The sequence below is a fragment of the Rhinoraja longicauda genome, chromosome 16 (assembly GCF_053455715.1).
Source record: "Rhinoraja longicauda isolate Sanriku21f chromosome 16, sRhiLon1.1, whole genome shotgun sequence".
In the NCBI taxonomy this organism is placed as follows: domain Eukaryota; kingdom Metazoa; phylum Chordata; class Chondrichthyes; order Rajiformes; family Arhynchobatidae; genus Rhinoraja; species Rhinoraja longicauda.
This window is the reverse complement of record NC_135968.1, coordinates 26,796,226-26,823,972: the sequence shown is the minus strand read 5'-3', so window position 1 is coordinate 26,823,972 and position 27,747 is coordinate 26,796,226. Positions and strand designations below refer to the sequence as shown.

The 27,747-nt window shown below is 40.2% G+C and overlaps 1 protein-coding gene across 1 annotated transcript in view; it reads left to right on the top strand.

Moving 5' to 3' along the window:
• atrnl1b (attractin-like 1b) overlaps positions 1 to 27,747 on the top strand; it is a 681,061-nt gene that overhangs the window by 62,941 nt on the left and 590,373 nt on the right. Inside the window, exons 2-4 of the mRNA XM_078413453.1 lie at positions 14,530 to 14,613; positions 16,247 to 16,360; positions 19,920 to 20,048. Of these exons, the coding sequence (XP_078269579.1) occupies positions 14,530 to 14,613; positions 16,247 to 16,360; positions 19,920 to 20,048 (327 nt within the window). The remainder of the gene's footprint in view (positions 1 to 14,529; positions 14,614 to 16,246; positions 16,361 to 19,919; positions 20,049 to 27,747) is intronic.

Here is a 27,747-nt window from a genome sequence, read left to right as displayed (position 1 = left end):
CCATATCCTTCGCAAATTTTCCAAACCATGTACCTGTCCAAAGAACTTTAAAATGTTATTATGGCTGTCTCAACCATTTCTTGCAGCTCTTTCTGTATACCCATTACCATCTGTGTGGAAAAGCTGCCCTTCAGTGTCTTGTTAATTCTTCAAGATTCAAGATTCAAGATATCTTTATTTGTCATCCAAAAAACAAGTTTTTTGGACGAAATTTCGTCACCCACAGTCCAACAATAAGAGCAATAAAATAAGCAAATTACACAACCCCAACCAACACAAAACCCCCCAAAAAGAAACATCCATCACAGTGAGTCTCCTCCAGTCCCCTCCTCACTGTGATAGAAGGCCAGAATGTCTTTTTTCTCTTCCCCTGCCGTCTTCTCCTGCGGTCAGGCTGTTGTCGTTGCCATGTTCCAGGCTGCGCCGGACGGTGAAATGTCCGCAACGGGCCGACCCAAGCCCCGCTGTAAGTCGGGGCGGTCGGGGCTCCCGACATTGAAGCCCCCGCCGAGCAGAGAAAATTCCGTGGCCTATTTCAGGCCGCGCCGGACGGTAAAATGTCCGCGGTGGGCCGACCCAAGCCCCGCGATCCGCTGCCGCTGCCGGAGCTCCCGATGTCGGCATCCACGCGGCCCGAGCCTAAGGCGAGTCGCAGCCGCTCCCGCAGCCTCCGAGAACGGCCGGCTCCGCTGATGGTGAGTCTGGTCCGCGGGCTCTGCGAACCAGAGCCCTGGAGGCCGCCAGCTCCAGGAGTTGGGCCGATGGTAGGCCGCAACAGGAACGGAGACACGGCCCAGAACACAAAGGTCGGGTCTCCGTTCGGAAGGGACACGTATTACAATTTTACAGTTCCCCCCCTCCCCCCCACATACACACATAGTACACAAACACAAAAACACCACATCACAACTACAATTAAGACAACAAAAACAACAAAAACACAAAGACAAATGGACTGCAGGTAAGCCGCAGCTGCTAGGGCAGCGCCGCCATCTATGCCCTCTTGTTCTTGATTCCATTCGCCTGGAAGAAAGATGTGTGCATTCACCTATCTATTCCACTCATTATTTTGTGCACATCTATAAAGTCACCCTTGGTCTCCTGTGCTCCAAGGAATAGTCCTAGCCTGCCAACCTTGAGTCTTGGGACTCAGACTCTGGAGTCCTGGCAACGTGCTCGTAAATCATCTCTGCATTCTATACAGTGTAATTGCAGCTGACCTCTGAGCTTTTAGCTTATTGTCTTTAATTGTTTACTCCTTGTCCACTTTGCTGTTTATAGAACTTAAACAATTTTATTTTTGCTTTCCTAAGTAAAGACAGATGTGGCGTAACCACTGGCTGACTTTTCTCAGTTTATTGTTACGCAGTAGGTTGGTCATTTTCTCTTATTTATTGAAAGATAATGGAATCTATATTTTATTAATCACTATTGGCATGAAGGTGCTCAGATTTGATCTTGAAGATACCTGTGTCAAATATTGAGTGGGGTCTGTGGTATTGATTTCTCTGTGTACCTTAATGTGATCTGTAATCAGTTGCCATCTGGAGGCAATTTTTGGTGCATAGCAACAGGAATTCATCAAACTGGTTGAGTGGGCATTGAAGAATTTTGGCAAGAATTAAAGGAGGAGATAAAAAGCTCTTGCTTCAAAGAAATTAAACTTTTGAGGCATGCACGTAGGATTGAGATAGAGGCAGAAATACACAAATAAAACTAATGATTTTTCAAACCATTAAACCAGCAGATGTTCTAAGGAAGTTAAAATTGTACATCAAATTATGTTTTTGAGCCAGATACAATGTTTAATAATTGTCTGAGTATGTTGCTAAAGCTTAGCATTGCACTTTCAATAACGTTTATTGAGAAAAAGATATACTTTTCTTTGAAAAGATTTGAAAGGACTGGCCGTGTCTCTGATTTGCTGTTGGTTATATGTGCAAAGGCTTCAACGGTGCACCCTGTGGAGAAGCTGAATGTCAGTGACTTCAGTTTGTGGCTTTTCATGTTTAGCTGCATCTGGATAGTTGCCAGCAATTCTTGTCAGTGTTGCAATGTAATGGCACTGAGTGCCGACTGTTTTGCTTTGGGAGAAATGTATATTCCATGCTGTTTTTTTAAAAAGGTGATCTTCCATTCGTGCCAGTCTTTTTTTAATCTTCTATCACCTGGTTTACTTTGCGGATTACTTTGCTTGTGTACTTGATTCTTCTGAATTTCTACAAAGGCTTATTCCTAATCCAAACTACATTTAAGGTATCCTGTATTATTAATTAACATCCAGTTTCACTTTCCATGACTTTGCTTTTTATGCATCCTTTGCAGGCACAGCTGATGGCCTTTTGTTGGAGATAGGCAGGGTTGACATATTGGTCAAGGCATTTTTCTTGTCTTGTTCACATGAAATTAGAGTTGAACCGCTGATATGATTGGAATGAGAGATAGGGAGGAATATATTTGCTGCTGATGACGCTTAAAGAACTAGTTCTGAGCTGCCACATTTGTCCTTCCATCTCATTTGCTGTAATGGTGCCAGATAACTTGATGGCATGTGTAATAGAAACAGAAAATGCTGGGTGCACTCGCATTGGGAGCACTATAATGTTGAGAGCTGTATTCTGCAATCCTGTGTCTTCCCCATTGCTCTATCTATTGTACTTGAGTTTGACATTGTTTTTAAGTATAGTATCATCTGATCATAGTGGAAAATATGCAAAACAAAATTATTCGGTACACATTGTAATAAAAAGCCTACACTAAATGGATATGATGATAATCACATATCGTTTCCCAGAGGAGGGAAGTCTAAAACAAGAGGACATAGATTTAAGGTGAGAGGGGAAGGATTTAAAGTGCACCCATGAGTTCAGAATTTCCAAAGAGATGGTGGTTGGTATATGCAAGGAGCTAGACGCAAAATGCTGCAGTAACACAGCGTGTCAGGCAACATCTCTGGATAGAAGGGGTGGGTGATGTTTTGGATCGAGACCCTTCGGCGCTGTCAGGTGAGTTGGTAGAAGTGGGAACAATTGCAATTAGTGTTCAAAAGACATTTGGATAGTGTAATGGCAACTTCCAGACTTATCCAATAAATTATTTTTTAATTGTCATTACTACACAGGGAGTCGGAATGAACTTGCGCAAACCCCAACAGAACAGATCTTCCTGTCGTTTTTAAGTTTAATTAGTTGTTTATGGAAGTAGTTGTACAAGCAAGGAGATGAACATACCAGGCTGTACTTCGTTCGCATACAAGTCGTAGCTAGCTGCTCTGACCCTGGTCTGGCCCTAGGTCTCCAGGTCTTTTCCTGGTCTGCTCACAGGTCTGGGAAGAACTGTATACTCTCCCTCCCTGTATCTGGCCACTTCCAATCCCTTATGCCCATATATACACCACCCTGTTCATCTCATGACTGCCCCCAAGTGTCCAAAATAATAAGGTAAGATATATGCCTTATTATTATATATAAATGGATCCTACAGATAGTTTTGTGGATAGGAAAGATTTTGGGGGATATGGGCTAAATGCAGGCACGTGGAACTAACTCAGGAAAGCAACTTGGTCAACATGGATGATTTGTGTCAAAGGGCCTTTTCCTTGCTGTTAAGTGTGTGTAACAAAAGTATTTGAGTCTTATGTAGATCATGGTATAAAATCATACATTCTCAAGTCTTTCACAGATAAGCAGTTGAATAAGGGCTACTGTCAGGAAAACCTCAAATAAATGCCATCAAGAAGCTCGGCTCTCCTGGGAATGTCAGATACTGTTCGCATCACTTCTATCCTGCTTAGACTCAGAATTTGACAGTTCAAAACAACTCTTTGTGAAATCTGGAGCGACTGAGCAATTTTGTTATTGTTTGTGGGGAAAATGGAGGTCATGCTGTAGATGGCAAATGACACCGGTCTGGAGAATATTGGTATAGTTCTCACAGCAGATGTTGCTTTACCTGCAAAAAAAAAATCACCATAAATTTCCATATATTGCAATTTGTGTTTCTGTAACCTGACACATTAAATTAAAAATTATGTGGACAGGCATTGTCAGTAAAACTGACACACTCCTCGGCGATTTTTATCAGCAATGGGCATTTTCATGTATTGTACTTATTTACAGGCTTTTGAAGAAGCTCCAAATATAAAATTGGAAGTTGTTTGTGTAAAGCATTTATTTTGAGGTTTCGCATAAATTTAAAGGAAACTACCACAATCCTACTTCTACATATCAGTAAACTGTTGTGTGTAAATTAATGAAGAATAAATATAAAATTTACTTAACCATGATGAAGGATTAGGGTTAACTTTAACTGGAATTGTTATTGCATTTTTGAAGAGAAGACTTTGGGCAACAAGAAATGGCAGCTAAGAATCCATTGATTGGAGATTGTACCATGTATTGTTTAATACGCTCATGAAATAGTTAATTTATCTAAGCAGAATAATCAGCACCTTTGTCATTAGAATTGAAGAACATGGAATTTTGTTATTTGCTTTTAATGTGGCAGGCAGCTTGTCCTCATAAATAGGCCTTAGCTAGAAATTGTAGGACCATTGCCCTGTCATTTCAAAGGGTCATCAATGAGGGCACCCTTCATTGGGATGGTGCCCATGTTTTCCAGTGCAAAAGTACATCCTCCTTTTGTATGTGGACAGGGCTGATTTCCAGCTCAACTACCAAGAAGAATGAAGGTTTTAGGAACATGGAAATGTTACCACTTTAAAGATTCTGCTTCAACTCCTGATTCATACTTATGTGGAAAATAGATAATCAGCCCCACCTGATTTGTGAGCTTGGTGCAGACTTGGATATTTCATGATGAGTTTTAGTAACTTCTGTCTGGTTCAGAACTAATTACTGCTGTTATTCTTCTGTTGGTATTCCCCCTCAGCCCTGCATTTCTCAGCTTTTTCATTCTTATTTTTGCAGTGATAATGGGCAGAGAAAAATAAAAATTGAATTCCATTTTCTGAACTGTGTATTTGTTTTGGTTGTGCTTGAAGGCGTTGATGACATGTTGTGCAATCAGCTGGACTTGAACAAGTGTAAGTGCCATTAGAAATGACTATGGAACTATTCCATATTTTCTTTGGTTTTGTGACATTCACGCAATTAAATCCACACAACAATCCATATATTTCTTCTCCATGCTTTGAATTGCTGTTGGTTGACATTGCAAAATTAAGTCTAGGGTTGGGTCCCATCATTTGGCATGGTTAAAGTGGAACCGATTGATATATTTTATTTCTCTTCTAACACCAATAGTTCTTGTGGAATCTTCCAAAGAAACACCTAAAATAACTGAAACTTTACTAATTTTAGAAACTTTATCGTGCATTTTGGGTGAGGCATTTATCCTGAATCGCCCAGGTTTTAGAGCAGAGGTCAATAAAAAGATATAATTTTTTTTTAAATGGGCTGTCCCAGAACAATATGGACTGGCTGCCTGAGCTCCTCTCATCTTCATATTTGCTGTTCTGCTGCTGCAGTTATTTTGGACCAAGAAAGGAAAACTATGCTGGGGCCACATGATGATACATCTCTGCTGCTGCTTTGCATGGCCACATGATGGTTAAATCTACTGTACATCTACTGTATCCCTCACTTCTATTTTAAGATTTTTCTTTGACCTATCTCTGTGAAGAACGTAAAAAAAAATTTAGCACCCATTTCTCCTTGAATGATTATGGTACCAAATCTTTGTTTGAGATTTGGTCAGTGCCATGATATGTTTTACTTTATTAAAGGCACCTCACTAATTATGTTCTGCTGATTTTAGTGTGCCTTTTTAATGAAATGTGATTTAAATAAGGAAATGGCAGAACAGTTAAATGAGTACTTTGGTTCTGTCTTCACTGAGGAAGACACAATCTCCCAGAAATACTAGGGGACTGGGGATCTAGTGGGAGGGAGGAACTGAAGGGTATCCACATTAGTCAGGAAATGGTGTTGGATAAACTGTTGGGACTGAAGGCAGATAAATCCCCAGGGCCTGATGGTCTGCATTCCAGAGTACTCAAGGAGGTGGCCCTAGAAATCATTGATGCATTGATGATCGTTTTCCAATGTTCTCTTGACTCTAGCTACCCTCCAATCCACAGGAACTGATCCAATGTAACTCCATTTTTTTTTAAAAGGAGGGAGAGAGAAAATGGGGAATTATAGACCAGTTAGCCGTACATCGGTAGTGGGGAAGATGCTTGAGTCAATTATTACAGATATTATAGCAACGCATTTGGAAAGCAGTGACAGGGTTGGTCAAAGTCAGCATGGATTTATGGGAAATCATGCTTGACTAATGTTTTGGGAATTTTTTGTGGATGTAACAAGTAGAATGGATAAGGGAGAGCCAGTGGATGTGGTGTATCTGGACTTTCAAAAAGCCTTTGACGGTCCCACACAAGAGATGAGTGCAAAATTAGAGCACTTGGTAATGACATGGATAGAGAACTGGTTGGCAGACAGGAAGCAAAGAGTTGGAATTTCCAGATCCTTTTCAGTATGGCAGGCAGTGACTAGCGGGGTGCAAGAGGATTTGAGTTTATGAGCAAGGAGGTCCTACTGCAGTTTTACAGGGCCCTAGTGAGACTGCACCTGGAGTGTTGAGTGCAATTTTGAATTGAATTGAATAATTTTTTTTGCCAAGTATGTATGCATTACAAGGAATTTGCCTTGGTGCTTTGCCCGCAAGTAACAACACGATTATACAGTAGACAATTACAAATAAAACATTATAGTTTAAACATGTGAAGAATTAAATAAAATACCAGAGCAAAAGGAGGCTACAGACTTTTGGGTGTTGAATAGAGCTACTGCTTGTGGGATAAAAGTTGTTTGTATGTCTGGCTGTGGCGGCTTTGACAGTCCGGAGTCGCCTTCCAGAGGGAAGTGCTTCAAAGAGTTTGTGGCCAGGGTGAGAGGGGTCAGAGATGACCTTACCCGCTCACTTCCTGGCCCTTGCAGTGTACAGTTCATCGATGGGGGGAAGGTTACAGCCAACAATCTACTCGGCTGATCGATAGATGTGCTACAGCCTCCGGATTGCATGTCTCGTGGCTGAGTCAAACCAGACCATGATGGAGAAGGTGAGGACAGACTCTTTGATGGCATTATAAAACTGGACCATCATTGCCTGTGGCAGATTCCTAATTTGAGGAAGGACACTTATTGATATTGAGGGAGTGCAGCGTAGGTTCACCAGGTTAATTCTCGGGATGGCGGGACTGGCACATGATGAAAGAATGGGTCAACTGGGCTTGTATTCACTGGAATTTAGGATGAGAGGAGATCTCATAGAAACATATAAAATTCTTAAAGGAGCGGACAGGCAAGATGCAGGAAAAATGTTCCCGGTGTTGGTGGAGTCTGGAACCAGGGGTCACAGTTTAAGAATAAGGGGTAGGCCATTTTGGACTGAGATGAGGAAAAACTTTTTGAACCAGAGAGTTGTGAATCTGGAATTCACTGCCACAGAATGCAGTGGAGGCCAATTTGCTGGATGTTTTCAAGAGGGAGTTAGATTTAGCTCATAGCGCTAAAGGAATCAAGGGATATGGGGAGAAAACAGGAACAGGGTACTGATTTTAGATGATCAGCCATGATCATATTGACTGGTGGTGCTGGCTCGAAGGGCCGAATGGCTTACTCCTTCACCTATTTTTTTTGTTTAATAAATGAACTAACCTCCCTCCACACACCCTCCTTCAATTATCCTTCAGATTTTGTGGGTTTTGTATTCATCTCAAGGCAATCTTTAATCCTTCAAGGGGAAGTTTTGATTAATATTTAATTTCACTGCTGAAGAAACATGGTTTGAAAAAATATGGAATATTTTTAGTTTTTTTAAATTCCCCGGAGTATCTCAAGGAAGAAACAAGCCATTGGAAGGTCTAAATTAGTGAAGTTATTTTGTCAAAACCTATGGCTTTGTCAATATACAAAGATCCAGTTCAGACAGAATCATCGTGGGCAGAGGTTAGATTTGATAGCTATTGTTGATGTTCAGTGCATGGATGAATCGAGTAGCTGCTGAGCAAATTGCCATTTTCCACTTTTATCCTTTGGCAATGAAAGGTTTCAATTCATTAAATTCAGCCGCTGTATCCCCCGTTCTGTTCATTTTTGTGGAGAGTGACTTACATTGAGCTGGATTCACTATAACACAAAATATAGTATATAAGAGAAATAGTCGCTGACACTACCCTATGAATAATAAGCCTGGAAGTTGAAGCAAATCAAAAGCATCACTGATTCTGCAATAGACACTTTCAATTTGAGCAATAGAAGAAGATATTACATTTTTCATTACAATTCTGAATGACTTCAAAGCGTTATTTTCAATAACAGATTGAATCTTGGTTTGTCAGACCTGGCGGCTGATAACCATTGCAACCTGTTTCATGTTGCAATACTGAATTCAATTCTGCTTCACATTTTACCCCTCCTTGAAGTGTTGTCGATGGCAAGGTATCTGAAGCTCAACTGATGGTTAATTTTGAAAGATAGATAGTTAATTAATATATGTTGTGCTTTGTAGTCCAGAGGACAGTCTTATGGATTGCCAACCAACTTTGCTTCAGCTATTTATTATATTCCGTGTGCATTTTTAGAAGAAGTTGGAATTGTGGTGTTAATGTTTTGCTTGCGTAATCATGAGAACATCATCATGATGATTAAGGTTGTAATTGATGATTCAACATTCACAGTTGATTCACAGTTTGGGTTCAACATTCTTCAATCTTCATAGGTTTAAAAACAGTAATATGCTGGGAATCCAAGATAGCTCTGAGTGCACCAAGCTTGAAATGCTGGAGGGGAAGTAAAAAGAGCATAAATCTATATCTGTCTCAGGATACGGAGAGAACTGAAGGTGATGAACCATGAAATTATCAGTGTTGGTCATGGATAAGCTATTATGGACTATCATAAAGATGAAATTAGATTAGACTTTTAAGGCATAGTTTCATCATTGTTCAATGTGATTTAACTGGTTTATATAGAGTGCACAGCACAGGGACAAGACATTCAGCCTGACCTGCTGTTGCTGCCGTTTATGTTCCATCCAAACCCCTCTCCATGATGCTTCATCCAACTCTGATGAATCTTTATTTCTCCTCTCTCGAGCTTACACATGCTTCACTTACGGACATCTACAATATGCCTCGGCCATTTCGTGGAGCAGCAGCTTCCACATTGTCTGTGCTCTTCTGCAACAGTCCAGAACATTCAATCAGAAGATTCTTATTTTTATTCACAACCACAAAAGTCATAATAGCAGTGAGAGTGTGATACACTTTGAAGGTGCAGTTACACGAGGAAGCCCAATTGGTTGCTCAAAAGGTGCAACCCCCCCCCCCCCCAGGTGAATTTGCCTATTCTTAGACTACCCTTTTTACCTCTAAACAACTTTACAAAAAAATCATGGTGTACCATGCATCTGTATTTGAGCCTTTTTATATCCAGATCCTAGATAATTTACTGAAGTCAAGGTCGTTCAATCAATTAGCCGTGGGCCAGGTAGTCAATTGAAAATCGAAAAGTATAATAATAATTTGGATATAATAAAAATCAGCATTTGACACCAACTTGGGGCATCTGGATTTACACTAAATATTATGTGCGCTGCAACGATTGTATTTGGTCTTTTGGTAGAACTAATAAATTAATTTTCATTTGATGCCTCAGTATTTTCTCTTTTTCCAGCCTTTGAATGAAAACAAGTAAATACTTGTATGGTTGTCTGTATTGTGTGAATGTCATAATATTGTACAACATGGGAACAGACCCTTTCGGGCCATTAAGTCCATGCTGGACATCAAGCGCACTAGATTAATTTAAACCACACTTTAATTAATTTAAACCACACTTCTATCACAACGTTTCCTTGCCTGTAACTATTTAAGTTTTTAGGTTTATCGTTATCACATGTAACAAAGTACAGGGAAAATCGTTGTTTTTATGCTATCCAAACAGCTCAGATATATCATAAATGAAAACAATCAAGTCAAACTCAAGATTGACACCAAATGCTGGAGTAACTCGGCAGGACAGGCAGCATCTCTGGAGAGATGTATGTTTTCTATGGTGCATCTGTAGAAGATTGCAAGAGTCAGTGGAGATGTACTAAATTTCCTCAGTCTCCTCAGGGAACATAGGTGTTGGTGTGCCACCTTGGCTGTTGCATCAATGTGGTTAGCACATGGCAAATCATTGGTAATATTAACACCAAGGAACTTGAAGCTCTCAACCATTTTCACTTCTGCACAATTGATGCTGATTAAGACATGTACTTCATCATGCTTCCTGAACTCAATAACTAACTCCATCTTCGTGACATTGAGGGAGAGGTTATGGTCCTGACACCATGTTACTAAGTTCTCTCTCTCCTTCCTGTACTCCATCTCGTCATTGTTCTTGATCCAGCCTACCACAGTCATGTCATCTGCAAACTTGTGGATGGAGTTAGAGCAGAATTTGGCCATAGTCCCGATTGTGGATCTGCAGTGGATCTGCAGTGGATCAAGGTTGGCTGACAGGCTGGAATTAATGTGTGCCATCACCAGTCCTTCAAAGCACTTCATGATGGTGGATGTCAGCAACTGGATAGTGGTCATTAAGACTTACAGTGCCAGAGAAAAGGATTAGATCCCGACTATGGGTGCGCTCTGAAAGGGGTTTGTGAGTTCTCTCTGTGACCATGTGGGTTTTCTCCAGGTGCTCTGGCTTACTTTCAAATTCCAAGGAAGTGCCTGTTGCAGGTTACTTGCCTTCTGTAAATTGTCCCTAGTGTGTAGGATAGAACTAATGTGGGCCGAAAGGCATCTTTCTACGCTGTATTTCTTGACTAAACTAAGTCGTGCAAAATATACTTTGCCACTGGGGTTATAGTGGTCTTGAAGCAGGTGAAGACCTCTTAATAGAATAGCTAGGCCAGCTGATCGGCACAAGTCTCCAGGATGCAGCCGAGGCCATCAAGGCCAGTTGCTTTCTGTGGTTTCATTCTTGGGAAGGCTGATCTTGCATCTGCCACAGTAAACGTTATACAGGTGCAAACTTTGCCTCAGTCTACGGGTATCCATGTGATCGCCATGGGACTCCAGCTTGGTCTGGAATTCCGTCGGCATTCTAATGGGTCTGCAAAGGTTGTAGATAGATTTATTGTACAGCACGGGATATTTTAACTTGTATGCTGTAGGTGTAGAATTCATGTGGGACTTGACCTCACGGTTCATCCATGATTTCTGGTTGGGGAACGTGCGAAACAGCATCTTTGGTACACATCCTCCACATACTTGCAGAAGAAGACTGAGAGCAATGGAATATTCATCTAGGTTAACCAGAGTCCTTGACTGTGGACAAGGCCACCAATCAAAGCATTCACAAAGGATCTCATCTGTTCCCTTGAACCACCAGTGCATGATTTTCTCTGCAGTTTGCATACCGTACCAACACATCTTCCCGCTTCAGTCACTGCTTATAAGCAGTTGTAGAAGTGCTCCAGGTGAGCAGATTTGCCAAAGTGCTGACCAGGAGTGGAGCAGAATGTGTTTTTTAATGGTTGTGTAGCCGCAGTTGAGGATGTTTGGACCTCTAGTTATGCAGGACACATGCTGGGGTAGTTTGGCACCACTCCCTTGAGGTTGGTCTGATTTGAAGTTCTCGGCTAGTATGAACAAGGCCTTGAGAGTACTTTGTTTCTAGGCTATTGCAAACGGTGTGTAGTTCTTCAACCTCAAGCTTAGCATTGGCCAGAGGTGAGATGTAGACTGCTGTCAGGATAGTCAATGTGAATTCCTGTGGCAAGTATAGGGACGACACTTCAAGGTGTGATACTCTAGTTCTGGGGAGCAGGAACATGCCAGGACTGACACGTCTGAGTATTTTACAAAGCTAATTTGGAAGTGCACCCCTCTGCCCTTTCCCTTCCCCTTGCCCGATGACGCCAAGTGGCCTGAAGCCCTTGGGTTGAATGGTATAGCTTGGTGATGCAAGGTTAGGCCATGTCTCTGTAAAACACAGCACAACAGCAGTCCCTCCGTTCTCTAAGGTAGGCAAGTCTAGCTTTAAATTTATCTCATTTATTTTCAATAGCTTGGATATTTGCTAAAAAAATGCTTAGGAGCAATTTACGGGGATCACTCCCACAAACTGGGATACAATACAGTGGTTAATTAACCTATCAGTCCTGAACATCTTTGCGGGAAGAAACTGTGGAACTCAGGAGAAAGCCATTGTCACAGGGAGAACATGCAGACCACATAGTGGTCAGGATTGAACCTAGGTTGCTGGAGGTATGAGGTTCTGTCTCTACTAGCCGAGGAACAATGCTACCATTGTTTGCAGGATCTCTTTAGCCAAAATTTATTACACATGACTAAAATTCACAATAGTTGCTCTTTTTTTAATATCAGCAAATTGTAATGGACAGCTCGGGTATGGATCAGAAGTACATCACTGGCTTTTGAAGATGTGAAAATTTTTAAATCTTAGCATCTCTTTATGAATTAAGATCCTAAATTTAGCAAGATCGTGAAGCTTTTATTTAATGCAACGCAAGGTAACAGAAGCAACATTTTCATGTTTGTGAAGCTTTTTGAGAAGGGGAATAGTGATTTTGTTTGGTGCTTTTTGTGGTTTGGCAAATGAGTAACCAATGGTATCAGAATCAGATAAATAAAGGTGTGCGGTGAACCAAGAAATGCTTGATTGAATCAAGAATACAGTCATTTAAAATACCCACATCATGTATTTTAAAAGAAAATATGTGGAAATGGTGCGGGGGGGTAAAGAGATACAATAAATGATGATCCCTCGATTGGAGCTCTGACCATGATGCAGTGACTTTAGTTTGGGCTGGTTTCCTGTGCTATAATTTAGGAAATTGCTTTTCCTTCCACAAGACACAACAACATTTTTTAATATGTGGATCCTTGCCTGTCTGCTTTACAGCGAATGCAGCGCCGGAGACTCAGGTTCGATCCTGACTACGGGTGCTGTACTGTAAGGAGTTTGTACGTTCTCCCCGTGACCTGCGTGGGTTTTCTCCGAGATCTTCGGTTTCCTCCCACATTCCAAAGACGTACAGGTTTGTAGGTTAATTGGCTGGGTAAATGTAAAAATTGTCCCTAGTGGGTGTAGGATAGTGTTAATGTGCGGGGATCACTGGGCGGCACGGACTTGGAGGGCCGAAAAGGCCTGTTTCCGGCTGTATATATATGATATGATATGATCCATGTGTGCTGGTTGAAAAATTGGGAGCTATTGAGTTGAAGGCACGATGAGTTGTTGAGTAGTTTGAGGCTTGCCATTTGAGGCTTGACTTGATTTCACTCAACGTTGCTGAGGTTGGGATGGAAACGCATGGATTTTGTCAGGATATAAAAGGGTTTGAAAATGTGTACAAGTTTACTGGAAGATGTAACAGAAGAAATGGGAATGTTTTAGTGAAGGCTAGGGGACATTGTTTGTAGGAAGATCTTTTTGTCATCTGCCCATGCTTACTTGCTCGAGGACTATCTTACTAAAACTCTCGTTTGTTTGTTTGTTCCTGAACTACAGCCAAAATGGTACATGATAGCATGACAATTTTAGGCCCACCTTACTCACCTTCGTCCTTTTGGTGCTAATGGAAGACGTTTCATTGAAATCGGTGTAATATTTTAAAAGTTATTCACATATTAAAGTTTTTTTAATCTATCTCCTAGGGAGGGGGGTGGAGGGAGGAGGGGGGGGGGGGTAAGGGGGGAGGGGGGAACAGAAGGTGCTGCACCAATGCAGGAGAGGTTTGGGCCCAACGGGTCCACTTGGTCTAGTTTGACATCAAGAGCAGGTCTGCAAACGTGCAAATGTTCCATTCACAAGCGCCAGTATCGCCTACTTTGATAACAGCAAGTAATTACTTGGGGAAATAGCCTTTTGAAAGCTACAAACTATAAACAGGCTTTCATAATATTGTGTATGCTTATGATATTCATGTTTGGATTCATAAATTTGCTGTCAAAGCTTGCTCTGCTATCAAAGTGATGCTAAACTCAGTTATGACTCCTCAGATATTTGTTCACAAAATGCTGGAGCAACTCAGCAGGTCAGGCAGCATCTCAGGAGAGAAGGAATGGGTGACGTTTCGGGTCGAGACCCGAAACGTCACCCATTCCTTCTCTCCTGAGATGCTGCCTGACCTGCTGAGTTACTCCAGCATTTTGTGAATAAATACCTTCGATTTGTACCAGCATCTGCAGTTATTTTCTTGTACTACCTCAGATATTTGAGTGATTTACATTTGAAAGTCCAGGTAGTGAATTCTAAAATTTGAAACCAAGTGTATTCAGGCAGTGTTTCAGGAAAGTAATTGCTGATTTGATGAGAGAAATGCAGTAAATTTACGATCCCCTGTTGAGATTTAACTACTTACAAATGATTTAGATAAAGTTCATATTTTTTGTTTGTGAATTTCTGTGAATCATTTAAATGTGTGTGTTGTATATTATTTGACACTTTGTATATTAATAGTGCTTCAATTTTTGTTTTTCAGATTAACAGAACCTTCAGGATATTTAACAGATGGACCAATAAATTATAAATATAAAACTAAATGTACATGGTTAATTGAAGGATAGTAAGTACACTTTTGTTTTCTCGAATTTTTAAAATGCACCAAAAATGGGGATGCTTCGATCTTTTCTGAAATAGGAATAGAAATACTTTATTGTCACATGTGACTAGGTACAGTGAGATTCTTTGCTTGCATGCACAATGTAAACAAATAGCAGCCACCTACAGCGCTAACAAAGTTAAAAAGCACGCCGGTTCCCCCTTTTGTCCCCCACCACTCCCTCAGCAGTTCCCCCATGCTGGGTCCCCATTGTCCTTTGCGCCCCCCCTATTGTCCATTGTTTTCCCCCCACTTCCCCCCGTATGCCGGATCCATTGTCCTTTGCCCCCCCCCTCCCCATTGTCCATTGTTTTCCTCCCGTAAGACAGTTCCCCCATGTCTTATCTACCGCGGGTCGACCCGCGAGGCATTGCCGCCGCCTTGTCGCCAGGCTTTACCGCTGCCGCCGCCGAGGCCTCATCGCTTTCGACGCCCCACTTCACTCCTCCGTTGTACCGACCCGGGCCCCAGCCGCGGGCTCCGTCGGCTGCTTTGCCCGGCGCGGGCTTCTACGCGGCAGTCCGGGACGCATTGAGACCACAGCGTCCCGATAAAGCCCTCTGGTTGCGTTCCCAGTCTACAAACGTGTCCCGTCGGGGAGATCATATGTTAACGGAGTTTACAGGCTTAGAAAAAAATATTTTAAGAGCTTTTTACGGATGATATCAGCCAATGACAATTTTGTGTGTATTTTAACACTTTGTTATTGGAGTTAAAAGAAACATTATGGAGCCACAAGCAAACTATACATTTTCAATTAAAGGAGCTTGTGCTGAAAGCAGTGCATTATCTTAAGATAAACATAATTGAAATGTTTTAAGATCAATGTTTACGATTTTTAAAAATCTATGGGAGTTTAGTTTTCAAATTTGTGAGAATTGAGAAAGTATATTTAATTCATGTATTGTAGTGATCCTTGTCCATTAGATTCGCCTTGTAGTTATGGTATTCAAATGTAAACTTAGTTTATGTTGAATTGAAATATGATTAGAAAAATTAGAACAAGTTTTATGAAAATACTTTGAGATGGGGAGCATGCAGATTAAGAAGACTTTGACTAAAGTATGCTTTGACATATACAATGGATCCACGGAAGATTTTTTTTAAGGACATCACAATGAAGACTTTAAGAAGTTGCTCATAACTATATTTATGTTATTCGATGGGAACATTGTGATCAAATACATTGCAATAGAATGAAGGACGACTGCCAATTGATATGGGATGACTGCTGAGAAGTTTAACAATGCACAAAAGGATAATTAAGAGGTCAGGTCTATCCTAAAATCAAGTGTTCATCTTGCAATTGAATTTGAACCAATGAGAGAACAGCTTGCAGACATTGTTTCTGCCTTAACAAAGGGAGCTGAATGTGAGACATAATTGAAGGCAGACTATACAGTGATTACTGGAGAAAAATAGTTAATGGAAACTAAAAAAAATCATGGAATTTAATGTAAAAGTGCAAGTCATTGTTTGGAGGGGTTTGGGGATGAATTAGCATTTGTATCAGTTTAAACAATGTTTTATTGCAGTTATTATGCTGAAAGATTTTAAAGCTTATTTTTAACACAAGGATTTTTTTTTTCTTTTGCAGTCCAAATGTAATATTAAGGTTAAGGTTAAACCACTTTGCTACAGAATGTAGCTGGGACCATATGTATGTATATGATGGTGATTCAATATATGCTCCTTTGATAGCTGTATTCAGGTAGGCATGATGACCTAAAACTTTCAGTGCAATTATGTGAACTGCTGCAAACGTTGTGCTAGTTTTAATAGGTTGAATGGATTAGAAATACTTTTAAAAATGGATTCTAATGACACAAAAATAGCATCCGCATATGTAATTATATGCAAAATGAACTTCAATGTGCAGTTACATGTGTGAAACTTAAAGCACCTTTGAACTATTTGCAACCCAATTTAAAAAAAGGCTTTAACATGTTCATAATTCTCTTTTGTTTGTTTAAATGTTTAACGCAGAATCTTTGCATAGAATTAATTCCTGCCATCGGTGCTAGAGATTTGAACACTTAAGGTTGTGCAGGATTTCAAAGCAATTCTCAGTGCTTAAGTGCAGCAGGCGTTATCTTTTGGAGGTGTTAAACTTGGGCCCCCTCCTTTTAGATGTTTTGAGACAAAATGGACCGATGCAATTAGAACAGGAGCAATCTGTACATGGGTCTTGGCCACAATTTATTTCTGAGCAAACTTGAATATAAGTGCTTTTGTCAGCATTTCATTTATACTTTGAGAGGCATTTTAATGTTTTTGTTTAATTCTACACTTGTCACAAAATTTTTACTGGGATCTGTAAACTGGTAAGCATTGAAAATCTTGTCATGCCATTTATCCAATTGAGTTTTCTGTTGTTAAAACTGTCTTTTATCATTTTAGTGATTGTAAAATATTAATTTTGCACTGCTCTGAAAATGATTTGGATGCTAATTAATAAACCAAGTAAACTGAATATGTTAGCGATGGAAGTTGAAAGTGTTGAGAGCAGTGTCACCTAGTGTTGGGCAGGGGATGCAGATGAATGTTGAATTGCAAACCAAGATGCCTTTTTATCACATTCTCATTTTGAGTTTTAGTTAGTTTTTTATTTTATTTTTGCCCGACTTATTTCTCCCTATGGTGAAGTGCCTTATTGTTCTCGATCTTTTGTTGAAAGTTTACCTTTTACATTTATTGTAATGTTTATTGAACTGTTCTTTTTAGGATTATATGCTGGCTAAGCTTCTGTTGACATTGAATTTGCACATCTCTGCCAAAATTGTATCTCTTTCCCAGCCCTTTGTTTTAAATGAGAGAAGTGGGATGTGGTGCTGTGATTTTGCCGAGAGAGTTTTTGTACTGGTGGAGATGTATAATGTTTGTCAATAAATAGAATATAACAGTTTTGTAAGGTAATCGGGATAATGCTTTCTCTTGTAAATCGTGGCTGCTTTTTTATGATAGGAGGCATTTAGAGCTGCATTGAGAAAAGCATGTTGGTTTGTGCTGAAATTGCAGTTGTGCTGACAAGTAGATGTTAGAGAGGTCAGGGGAGCATTAACTTGTATTGTCAGGACTTAAGGGCAACAGATTCCAACAGATTGTGCAAGGTAGCGCTATTCCTTGGAGCATAGGAGGCTAAGGGGTGAATTTATGCAGGTGTATAAAATCATGAGAGGAATTGATATGGTGAATGCATTGAGTTTTTTTAACTCAATCTAAGGGTATCGGGAACCAGAGGGTTTAAAGTAAAAAGGGAAAGATTTGTTAGGAATGAGAGGGACGTCTTTTACACTCTACGTTATTGGGTATATGGAATGAGCTGCCAGAGGAGGTAGTTGAGACACGCATTATAGCAACATTTAAAAGACAGTTGGAATGGTCCATGAATAGGAAAGGGTTAGAGGGGTATGGGCCAAATGCAGGCAATTAGTACTAGCTTGTATGGAGCATCTTGGTCAGCATAAATGAGTTGGGCCAAATGGCCAGTTTCTGTGCTGTATGATTACTCCATAACTCCAAGTGATAAACAATGAAAAACAGCGATAGCACCATTGTTCTTTGACATAATGTTAACATAATGGTGAAAATACTTACCTGGGAGAAGACTAAGATTTGTGTATTATATATAATTTAATAGTAAATATGGGTATGTTTGTGTTGAAAAGGGGTTGGGAACCAGAATGGGTTGTATTTAAGGCAATTAACAGGGTGAGAGAATATCTTTTAATGCAGCTTATAATTGTCACCAATACACCACATGAAAGGGTAGTGGAAACTGGTGCAATTTTTACTTGCAAAAGGGAATGGGGAAAAAAAGAATAATTTACAAGGTTACTATACAACGGTGACTACAGATGCTCCTCGACTTACAATGGGGTTATGTTCCAATAAACGAAAATAATCGTAAATCGAAAATATCGTAAGTCAAAAATGCATTTAATGCACCTAACCTACCAAACATCATAGTCACCTAACCTACTGAACATCATAGCCACCTAACCTACTGAACATCATAGCCACCTAACCTACCAAACATCATAGTCACCTAACCTACTGAACATCATAGCCACCTAACCTACTGAACATCATAGCCACCTAACCTACCGAACATCATAGCCACCTAACCTACTGAACATCATAGCCACCTAACCTTCCGAACATCATAGCCACCTAACCTTCTGAACATCATAGCCTAGCCTAGCCTAACTTAAACGTGCTCAGAACACTTACATTAGCCTTCAGTTGGGCAAAATCATCTGACACAAAGCCTATTTTATAATAAAGTGTTGAATATCTCATGTAATTTACAATACACTGTAGAATATCGGTTGTTTACACTCGTGATCGCGTGGCTGATTGGGAGCTGTGGCTCGCTGCCTTTGCCCAGCATCACGAGAGAGTATCGTACTGCATATCCATAGCCCGGAAAAGATCAAAATTCGAAGTACGGTTTCTACTGAATATGTATCATTTTTGCACCATCGTAAAGTTGAAATATCGTAAGTCGAAGCATTGTAAGTCGAGGAGCATCTGTAGTTCTTATGAAGAAGTATTTTAGGCCCATTGAGTTGAAATCCAGAGCTGCAAGATTAGAAATTGTATTTGGTGCCACATGGTTTAGTGCTTTCAGTTTCCTTCCGATCCCAGTACAGGACCAATTTATTTTTAAAGGAAGATCACAGTACAGAATTTTGCACTGGCTTGGCCTCTGATGCTCTGCTGGAAGTTTGTTATCAATAGGCAGTGGGGGGAATTAGTTGTAAAGAAAATATTGGCAAGAATTTGTTGTTAATTCTGGTACAACTACTAAAATGGACAGCATTGTTTCTTGGCAGTAGATGTGTATTCTGGTGAATGCATCACATGGGCATGGTTAAAAATAATTTGTACTGTGGCTGTCAGTAGTTCATTTATATTATTTCCTACTTCATGTATGCAGAATTACACTATTTAAAAAAATCAATAAACTGAACATAGGCATGTGTTGAAATGGCAGAGGCCATCAACAGACAGTAGCTGGTGGACCTGAGTATGCATTTTGTACATTTCTGTTAGTTTTTCATATTTTGTGAATTGTTTAAATAACAATTAATAATTGAAATAATCTAAATTACCTTTCCACACCACCACTAAATTGAGCATGATTGAAAGTTCCAGCATCAAGCCTTGTAATAGTAAAATGAATGTTGTTTTCTGATGAATCTATAGAATATAATGTTACTATCTCATGCTGACAATAATATTTTGTTTGCTCATGCTCTCCACAGTGGTCTAATAGTTCCAGAGTTCCGTGGAAATGAGACCGTCCCTGAAGTAGTTACCACATCTGGCTATGCATTGCTGCACTTTTTTAGCGATGCTGCGTATAATTTAACTGGATTCAATATTTTTTATTCGTAAGTACAATTAATGTTCAGCATTTATATTTGAGCAGATAGTATAAACGTGGGATGCTATTATTGTCAGCTTTTCGATGTCTTCAGATTGAGTAATTGTCAATCCAGGGTTGCCTTTAGTCATTTGCAATGTTAAACATTGTGCTCTTTGTGGAACAGTGGGACAACATGTAACTTCACTCAGCACATTGTAAATGAAATGCCTCTCTTTGGTTTTCTTTGTTGCTGGTGTGTAGAATTAAATTGTCAAAAGTTTGTCAGGGTAGATGTTTCAAATAGTAATGCATGTTGACTAATGCATGTGAATGCATGAAATTGCTTTTTCTACTTGTCTCATCTATGTCAAAGTATGCCCAACTAAGATGACCAAGCTCTGGAATTTCTTCCTTAAACTTCCTATTCTCTTAATTTTCCTGGTATTTAAGATGTTTATTAAAATCTACCTCTTGAGCCTAACATTTTAAGTTCAGTACCAAATATTGTTAAAAATTCCTTTTGAGGTGCCTTGGAGCATTTTCTGGTGTTTAACCAAAGATATTTGCTGAGCACTGTTGGATCACTGAATTCTTAATGATTCATCGAGTTCAGTGGTAGCGTTTAAAACTTTTTATTCAGGCACAGTAGTTAGACGATATCAGAGTGAGGCATTAAAATATCTGCAAGACTATAATTAAAAAATAAAATGTACATAACTTTAACAAACAAAAGGCTGTGGAATCACAACGAAAAGACTAATGACTGACTGAACATAACTAACAGACGAAAGACTCGGAATACAAAACTGCAAACAGGCTTCTTTATCTAGGCTAATTAGGATGTGTTAGGTTATCAATCTTACTGGTGGTGCTTATTGGCTCAAAACCAATCGCCCATGTTGTGTCCTTTCCTTAATGGTCCTGATCCCCAGGGGGCAGTGGGCATTTCCCCATTACCTTTGAACCACAAAGGGGTGGGTGCTTATAGTTTTGCTGTGTGGAAGAACCATACACAGCCACAACAGCCTGGCACCTCCTCATGCTGGTCACCAGCCTGGTCACACACTGTTGTGGGATGGCATCCCATTCTTCAACCAGCATTTGTCGCAAGTCAGCCAACGTGGTTGTGTTGGTCACTCTGGCACGAACAGCACGCCCAAGCTGATCCCACGTGTTCAATGGGGTTGAGGTCAGGACTGCTGGCAGGCCATTCCATCCTCTCCACTCCCAAATTCTGGAGGTAGTCTCTGAGAAACCCTGCTCTGTGGGGGCGAGCATTGTCATCTTGGAGGATAGACTTCGGTCCCAGACTGTGGAGATATGGGATTGCCACTGGTTGCAGAATCTCATCTCGATATCTCTCTGCATTGAGATTGCCTCCAATGATGACAAGCCTCGTTTTTTCCAGTGAGGAAGATGTCGCCCCACACCATCACACTGCCTCCACCAAAAGATGTTACTCTATCGGTGCAGCAATCAGCATAGCGTTCTCCGCGTCTTCTCCACACTTTGACCCTATGATCCAACTGCCGTAGGCAGAATCTGGACTCATCGCTGAACATAACGTTCCTCCACATGTTCAGGTTCCAGTGCACGTGTTGCCGACACCAGCGCAAACGGGCCTGACGGTGAAGGACAGTCATGGCAGGCCTCCTGGCAGCCCTATGAGACCGGAGATCGGCTGCGTGCAGTCTGTTCCGAATTGTCTGGGCAGAGAGCCGTCGGCCATATCGTCCTGCAAACCTTGACTGCAAATCTGTAGAAGACAGCCTACGGTTCCTAAGTGCTGACAGGGTGAGGAAACGGTCTTCTTCGGGTGTCGTCTTCTTGGGACGCCCACTTCGCGGCCTGTCTCTGACATCCCCCGTTATATGGAACTTGGCCTTCACTTTGGAGATGGTACTAGGGCTCACTCCAAATAATGCCGCAACTTGGTTTTGCGGAACACCAGCTTGAAGTTGCCCTATCGCACGGGCCCTATCTAGATCAGTCAAACGTGGCATGCCGATTCTTGGAGCAGACATCTACTGACCACTGTAGCAGGGCCCATGCTCACAGATGCTGCCAATCAGGTGCCAATCAGGCACCTGATTGTCAGCACCTGGGGGTACCAGAAGCTCAAAACAAGAGTCAATAGCAACAGCAGAATAAACTGTTTGGCATTGGCAGAGAAGATTTGGCAAGTTTTTCATGGGCGCAACCCACATACTCAGCTCTGCTGCTCATCCCACAAATGCATGTTCCTTACAAATGTGGCACCATTTAAAAGGGAAATAAACAGGCTTTCCAACGGTATAAGATTTATTGCCAAGAAGCATTGTTACAACAAAGAAATAATCTACCAAACACAAATTTCCTTACTTTTTGTGCTATGTTTATGTCACCACTTTGTAGGAACAATGTACTTGCACTCCAGGTCTCTCTGTTGTACATTTTGTCCCCAGAACCCTGCCAATTACTGCAATGACCAGATGATATTCCCCACAACAGTGGTGATTGTGAGGAACGTTCAGGCTACCAAACTATATATTAATCTATTTCCAAAGCTTTAGATGTTAATAATTCATTGGACAGTAATAAACATAAAATTAACTTGTAAATGGAAACTCTTGTGTTTTGAAGTGCAGTATATTTTACTTGGATGTAGGGAAATATTCTTTGAAGATTAAAGAAATGTTAATAATATCACTTTTTTATTGCACTGTAGTCATTTACAGAGAAGCATTTGACTGGGGATAAATCAAATGTGCATTGGTGCATGAAGTACAAATCATAATTGAAACTCTAAATTGAATTTATTTGAACTGTGCATGTGAATACTGCGGAACATGAAATATGTAGTTGGCTGAGTGGTTGTGACCTAGTGGCATTGACCTTGAATGGGGCTGAATTGTGGCTGTTTTGGTGAGAAACTGGAGATTTCAATATTAAAATGCTCACACATTTCATCAAAATCTCACATTGAAACTCATGTCAATGTTATTTATGGTGTCAATGCCAGTGGACATGCTAGCTGACAGTTCCACCAGTGAAATGTTAAAGTTTTGACCCAATGCTCATTTAAATAAAAAACTGCAATTATAAAGTATGATCAAGCATCCTGATGTTTTGAAACTGAGGGAATTGAGAAAATGGTGTACAGAAAGGGAGCGACTAGGGGTCAATATAAGGAAACTTATAGAAGGTACTTAATGTTCAGGTTGAAGTTAAGCAAAGATGAATGTTTCAAACAAAAACGCAGTTGGTACTTCAAGTGCAAATCACATTACGCGATAAATCGTTTTCATACGTGTTCATGGGGAAATTTAAAAGTTAAATTTGAAGCAAAATAAATCTAATTATACGTAGTCCAGGTCATGGCCAAATATAGTGTTATTAGGTGGATTTATTTAATTCAATCAGGGAACAGTTCAAATGGCAACATATGAAATATTGAGACCTCCTGTGCACACTATTTGGTGTTAGTATGTACATCTGCATGAGAAATTCCCCTCGAATTATTAGTCTTCCATGCCAATAATGAAAGTTGACTCCCAATGTCCATAGCTTGGAAGTGAGACCCATAATTGTAATACATGCAAATAATGTCCAGATATTAAAGTTGGATCACATTTGAACATTGGGTGATAGTTAAAAAAATTCCCATCCAATCTGACAGAGCTTGAGAGGATCTGCAGAGAAGAATTGGAGAAATTACCCAAATACAGGTGTGCCAAGCTTGTGGCGTCATACCCAAGAAGACTTGAGGTTGTAATCGCTGCCAAAGATGCCTCAACAAAGTACTGAGTAAAGGGTCTGAATACTTATGTAAATGTGATATTTCAGTTATTTCTTTTAAATTACTTTGCAAAAATTCCTAAACACCTGTTTTTGCTTTTTTATTATGGGGTCTTGTGTGCAGATTGATGATTTTAAAAAAATTGAATCCATTTTAAAATAAGGCTGTAATGTAACAAAATGTGGAAAAAGTGAAGGGGTCTGAATACTTTCTGAATGCACTGCAGGCCAGAACTACTTGCTGGTCTCTGATGTTTGACCCTCAACAGTCCTCCATTCCCTCAAACTACATAATTCATTGCATATGGAATTATAACACCATTGGGCATTTTAAACAACTTTTGGTCTGAAATTGCAATATTTCTACTGTTCAAGCTGGTTTAAGGATTTGCAAAATCTCATAGTTTCACTGACAATCCACAATATTATTTTTTAATAAAATCTAATACAAACAAATTCCAGGGGTTAGTGAAAGGAAAAATATTGCCTTGTCCCTAAAATAAACTTTATATCATAGATTTAATATTACTTGTAATAAACGTTATCATAGATTTAACATTACATGTGATGAAGCACGTTCCTGCTGCATGCAATTGTTTTTAGAGAGCAGAATAGTTTGCAAATATGATTATTTAAAACCAGCTATGCTCTCAATAACTTTAATTTGAAGCTGTTCCTTTATGCCATAACTGTGTTCAGTATTTTGGATTGAAATATGAACCGATAATAATTAAGATTTGCTGCCAGCGCTGTGAAACTCATAAGTTCTGAGATGTCTGAATTGTTTCATTATTGAATAGAAATGTTGTTTTTCTCAAGTATATTGTAATTTGAGAAGCTCAGTTGAATGGGCTGTTCATGACCTTGATTTCTCATGTGCAGTGCCTTTTCCCTTTTATTTCTAGTGAAATATTATTCAATACCATTATTAGTGAAAGGTTCAATACATAGTTCCTGCAGTGACATAATGTTATTCACATTTTTGTTTTGTGGATCCTAATCATTTTTGATTGCATTAATCTTTCATTCATCTAAGTCAACTTCTCTTGCTGTGGCTCAATGTTCTAATAGATGCCAGTATATCCATGTTGACGTATGTGTGTGTGTGTGGATTTCGAAGCGCTGAATTTAATGCTAGCAAATCATCTTTCCAATGCTGGAGAGTATGATGAGTGGAGAATGCACTTGCTGGAATTTCCAACATCACAACTGGGAATCTACTCACAGATCCTGCACTAGGTTAAACCAGTGAGGGGTGTATGAGGACATATATTTGAATGGAGACTTTGTAGGTCCAAGGTGGAAAGATGAGAATAAGCAGTTGATTATTTTAAATTTGTTGTGTTTGCAAGAATGCAAAATCATTGATTACATGAATGGAGAAGTTGATGCTATTTGTGGGGCTAGAAGGATCAATAGATATGGGGAGAAAGCTAGAACAGGGTACTGAATTGGGATAATCTGCCATGGTCAAATTGAACGGTAAAGCAGGCTCTTTTCTTCTTTATTTCTATTCATGTTAAGGGTTTTGAGTGATTTTAATTTAAAAATCATTTTTAGTCTTGTATGCTTAGAATGCTTCTGAATGTCAGGAGCATTGTTCAATTCTCTAAGTTTGCGGATGACACGAAGCTGGGTGGCAGTGTTAGCTGCGAGGAGGATGCTAGGAGGCTGCAAAGTGACTTGGATAAATTAGGCGAGTGGGCAAATGCATGGCAGATGCAATATAATGTGGATAAATGTGAGGTTATCCACTTTGGCGGCAAGAACAGGAAAGCAGAGTATTACCTGAATGGTGACCGATTGGGAGAAGGGGAGATGCAACGTGACCTGGGTGTCATGGTGCACCAGTCATTGAAAGCAAGCATGCAGGTGCAGCAGGCAGTGAAGAAAGCGAATGGGGTATGTTGGCATTCATAGCAAGAGGATTTGAGTTTAGGCGCAGGGAGGTTCTGCTGCAGTTGTACAGGGCCTTGGTGAGACCGCGCCTGGAGTATTGTGTGCAGTTTTGGTCTCCTAACCTGAGGAAAGATGTTCTTGCCTTAGAGGGAGTACAGAGAAGGTTCACCAGATTGATCCCTGGGATGGCGGGACTTTCATATGAGGAAAGACTGGATAGACTGGGCTTGTACTCGCTGGAATTTAGAAGACTGAGGGGGGATCTTATAGAAACATATAAAATTCTTAAGGGGTTGGAGAGGCTAGATGTGGGAAGATTGTTCCCGATGTTGGGGGAGTCCAGAACCAGGTGTCACAGCTTAAGGATAAGGGGGAAGTCTTTTAGGACCGAGATGAGAAAACATTTCTTCACACAGAGAGTGGTGAGTCTGTGGAATTCTCTGCCACAGAAGGTAGTTGAGGCCAGTTCATTGGCTATATTTAAGAGGGAGTTAGATGTGGCCCTTTTTGCTAAAGGGATCAGGGGGTATGGAGAGAAGGCAGGTACAGGCTACTGAGCTGGATGATCAGCCATGATCATATTGAATGGCGGTGCAGGCTCGAAGGGCCGAATGGCCTACTCCTGCACCTATTTTCTATGTTCTATGTTTCTATTGAGAGGCATGGAGAAAGCTTTACAGGAGTGATGGGCTCTGAGGGTGTGACTTTGCTCTGACCTTGTTTCTTAGCAGATTCATGTGTGGGCTTGTTCTGGCCTCATTAAATGATTCAGTTAGGTAGAGGACGGCTCTGATAGGGGTACAGGATGCTCTCATCGAGTAATGGCATTAGCACTTGGTGAGAAACCCATTTGGTAAATTCCAAGCCAGATTTTACTCATGATACCCCAATTTACTCATTTTATTCCCATCTTTTTGACCGATGCAAATTTGTTTATTATGTGCTTGCCCCATTTTCCAAATCCCATTAAATTTCAGAAACATCTTAAATACCACCCCCCTCTTGCTGCTGCCTTATCATTGCTTTTACAGCTCTCGATTGTCTTATTTTTGCGCAGTCCATTTCTTTCCATGGTCTTGTTTACGTTGTGCGTGATTCGTGTCTGTGTGTTGTTTGAGTCTATATGCCTGCTATGCTGCTGCAAGTAGGATTTTTGTTGTACCTGTATCTCTCCATACTTGTACATATAAATTCGGCTCAGCTCAAAATGATCTTATTTCCCTACATGATATGTGTTATTCGCAAAGCTTCTTACTGTTGTGACAGGATGAGAAATATTTGATGGAAAGAATGAGATTAATGGATACATTTTCTTTTGTCATTTACCTCAATTGTGTACATTCAATCCAATAGTAAAGAAAACTCTGTATTTTAGATTGGAGATATTTAAACTAGATGGTCGATTACTTGGGTGTTTACGGCAGAATACTGATAAATTTAACTTATCGGCTTCACATCTAAGAAATTAAAATTTCAAGTTGACTGGCATAAAGTCTAATTAGGTTTTCTATAAATGAAATTGCACAGATTTTTTTTATGTCTCAGGACCAGCTTTCTCTTGTAATACACTAAAACGTATAATGTCGCTGCAGGAATATGGACTCAATTTTTTCTCCCTATCCCTTTGAAATTCAGCCTTGCAGAAAATAAATAAAACATAATTTGGTTATTTGATGTTGTGCTGTGGGGATTTATCTCCAGCTGTGAAAAGTAAAAAGCAAAGGCTTGATTGTGACATTATGCTGGAATATATCTTCCCAGAATTAGGACAAAAGATTCTGATTATAGTCACCAGGAATGAGCAGACAAAGTGAATTGGGTTGCACTTGCCCTGCATATTAAAACTATCTTGATGCTTTATCAGAGGCACTTCAAAACACTTAAGTTGTTCAGGGCATACCAAGGGCAGGGTTTCAGGATGAATCCGTTGAGGTCCAAGGCCCTTTTGTGGCCTGTGCTACATTATAGGAATGAACTTGGGTGCAGTTCGCTAGCATGTTTGGCTGTCCATTTCCAAACCCGATCAGGTAATGATAAGGGCAGCACAA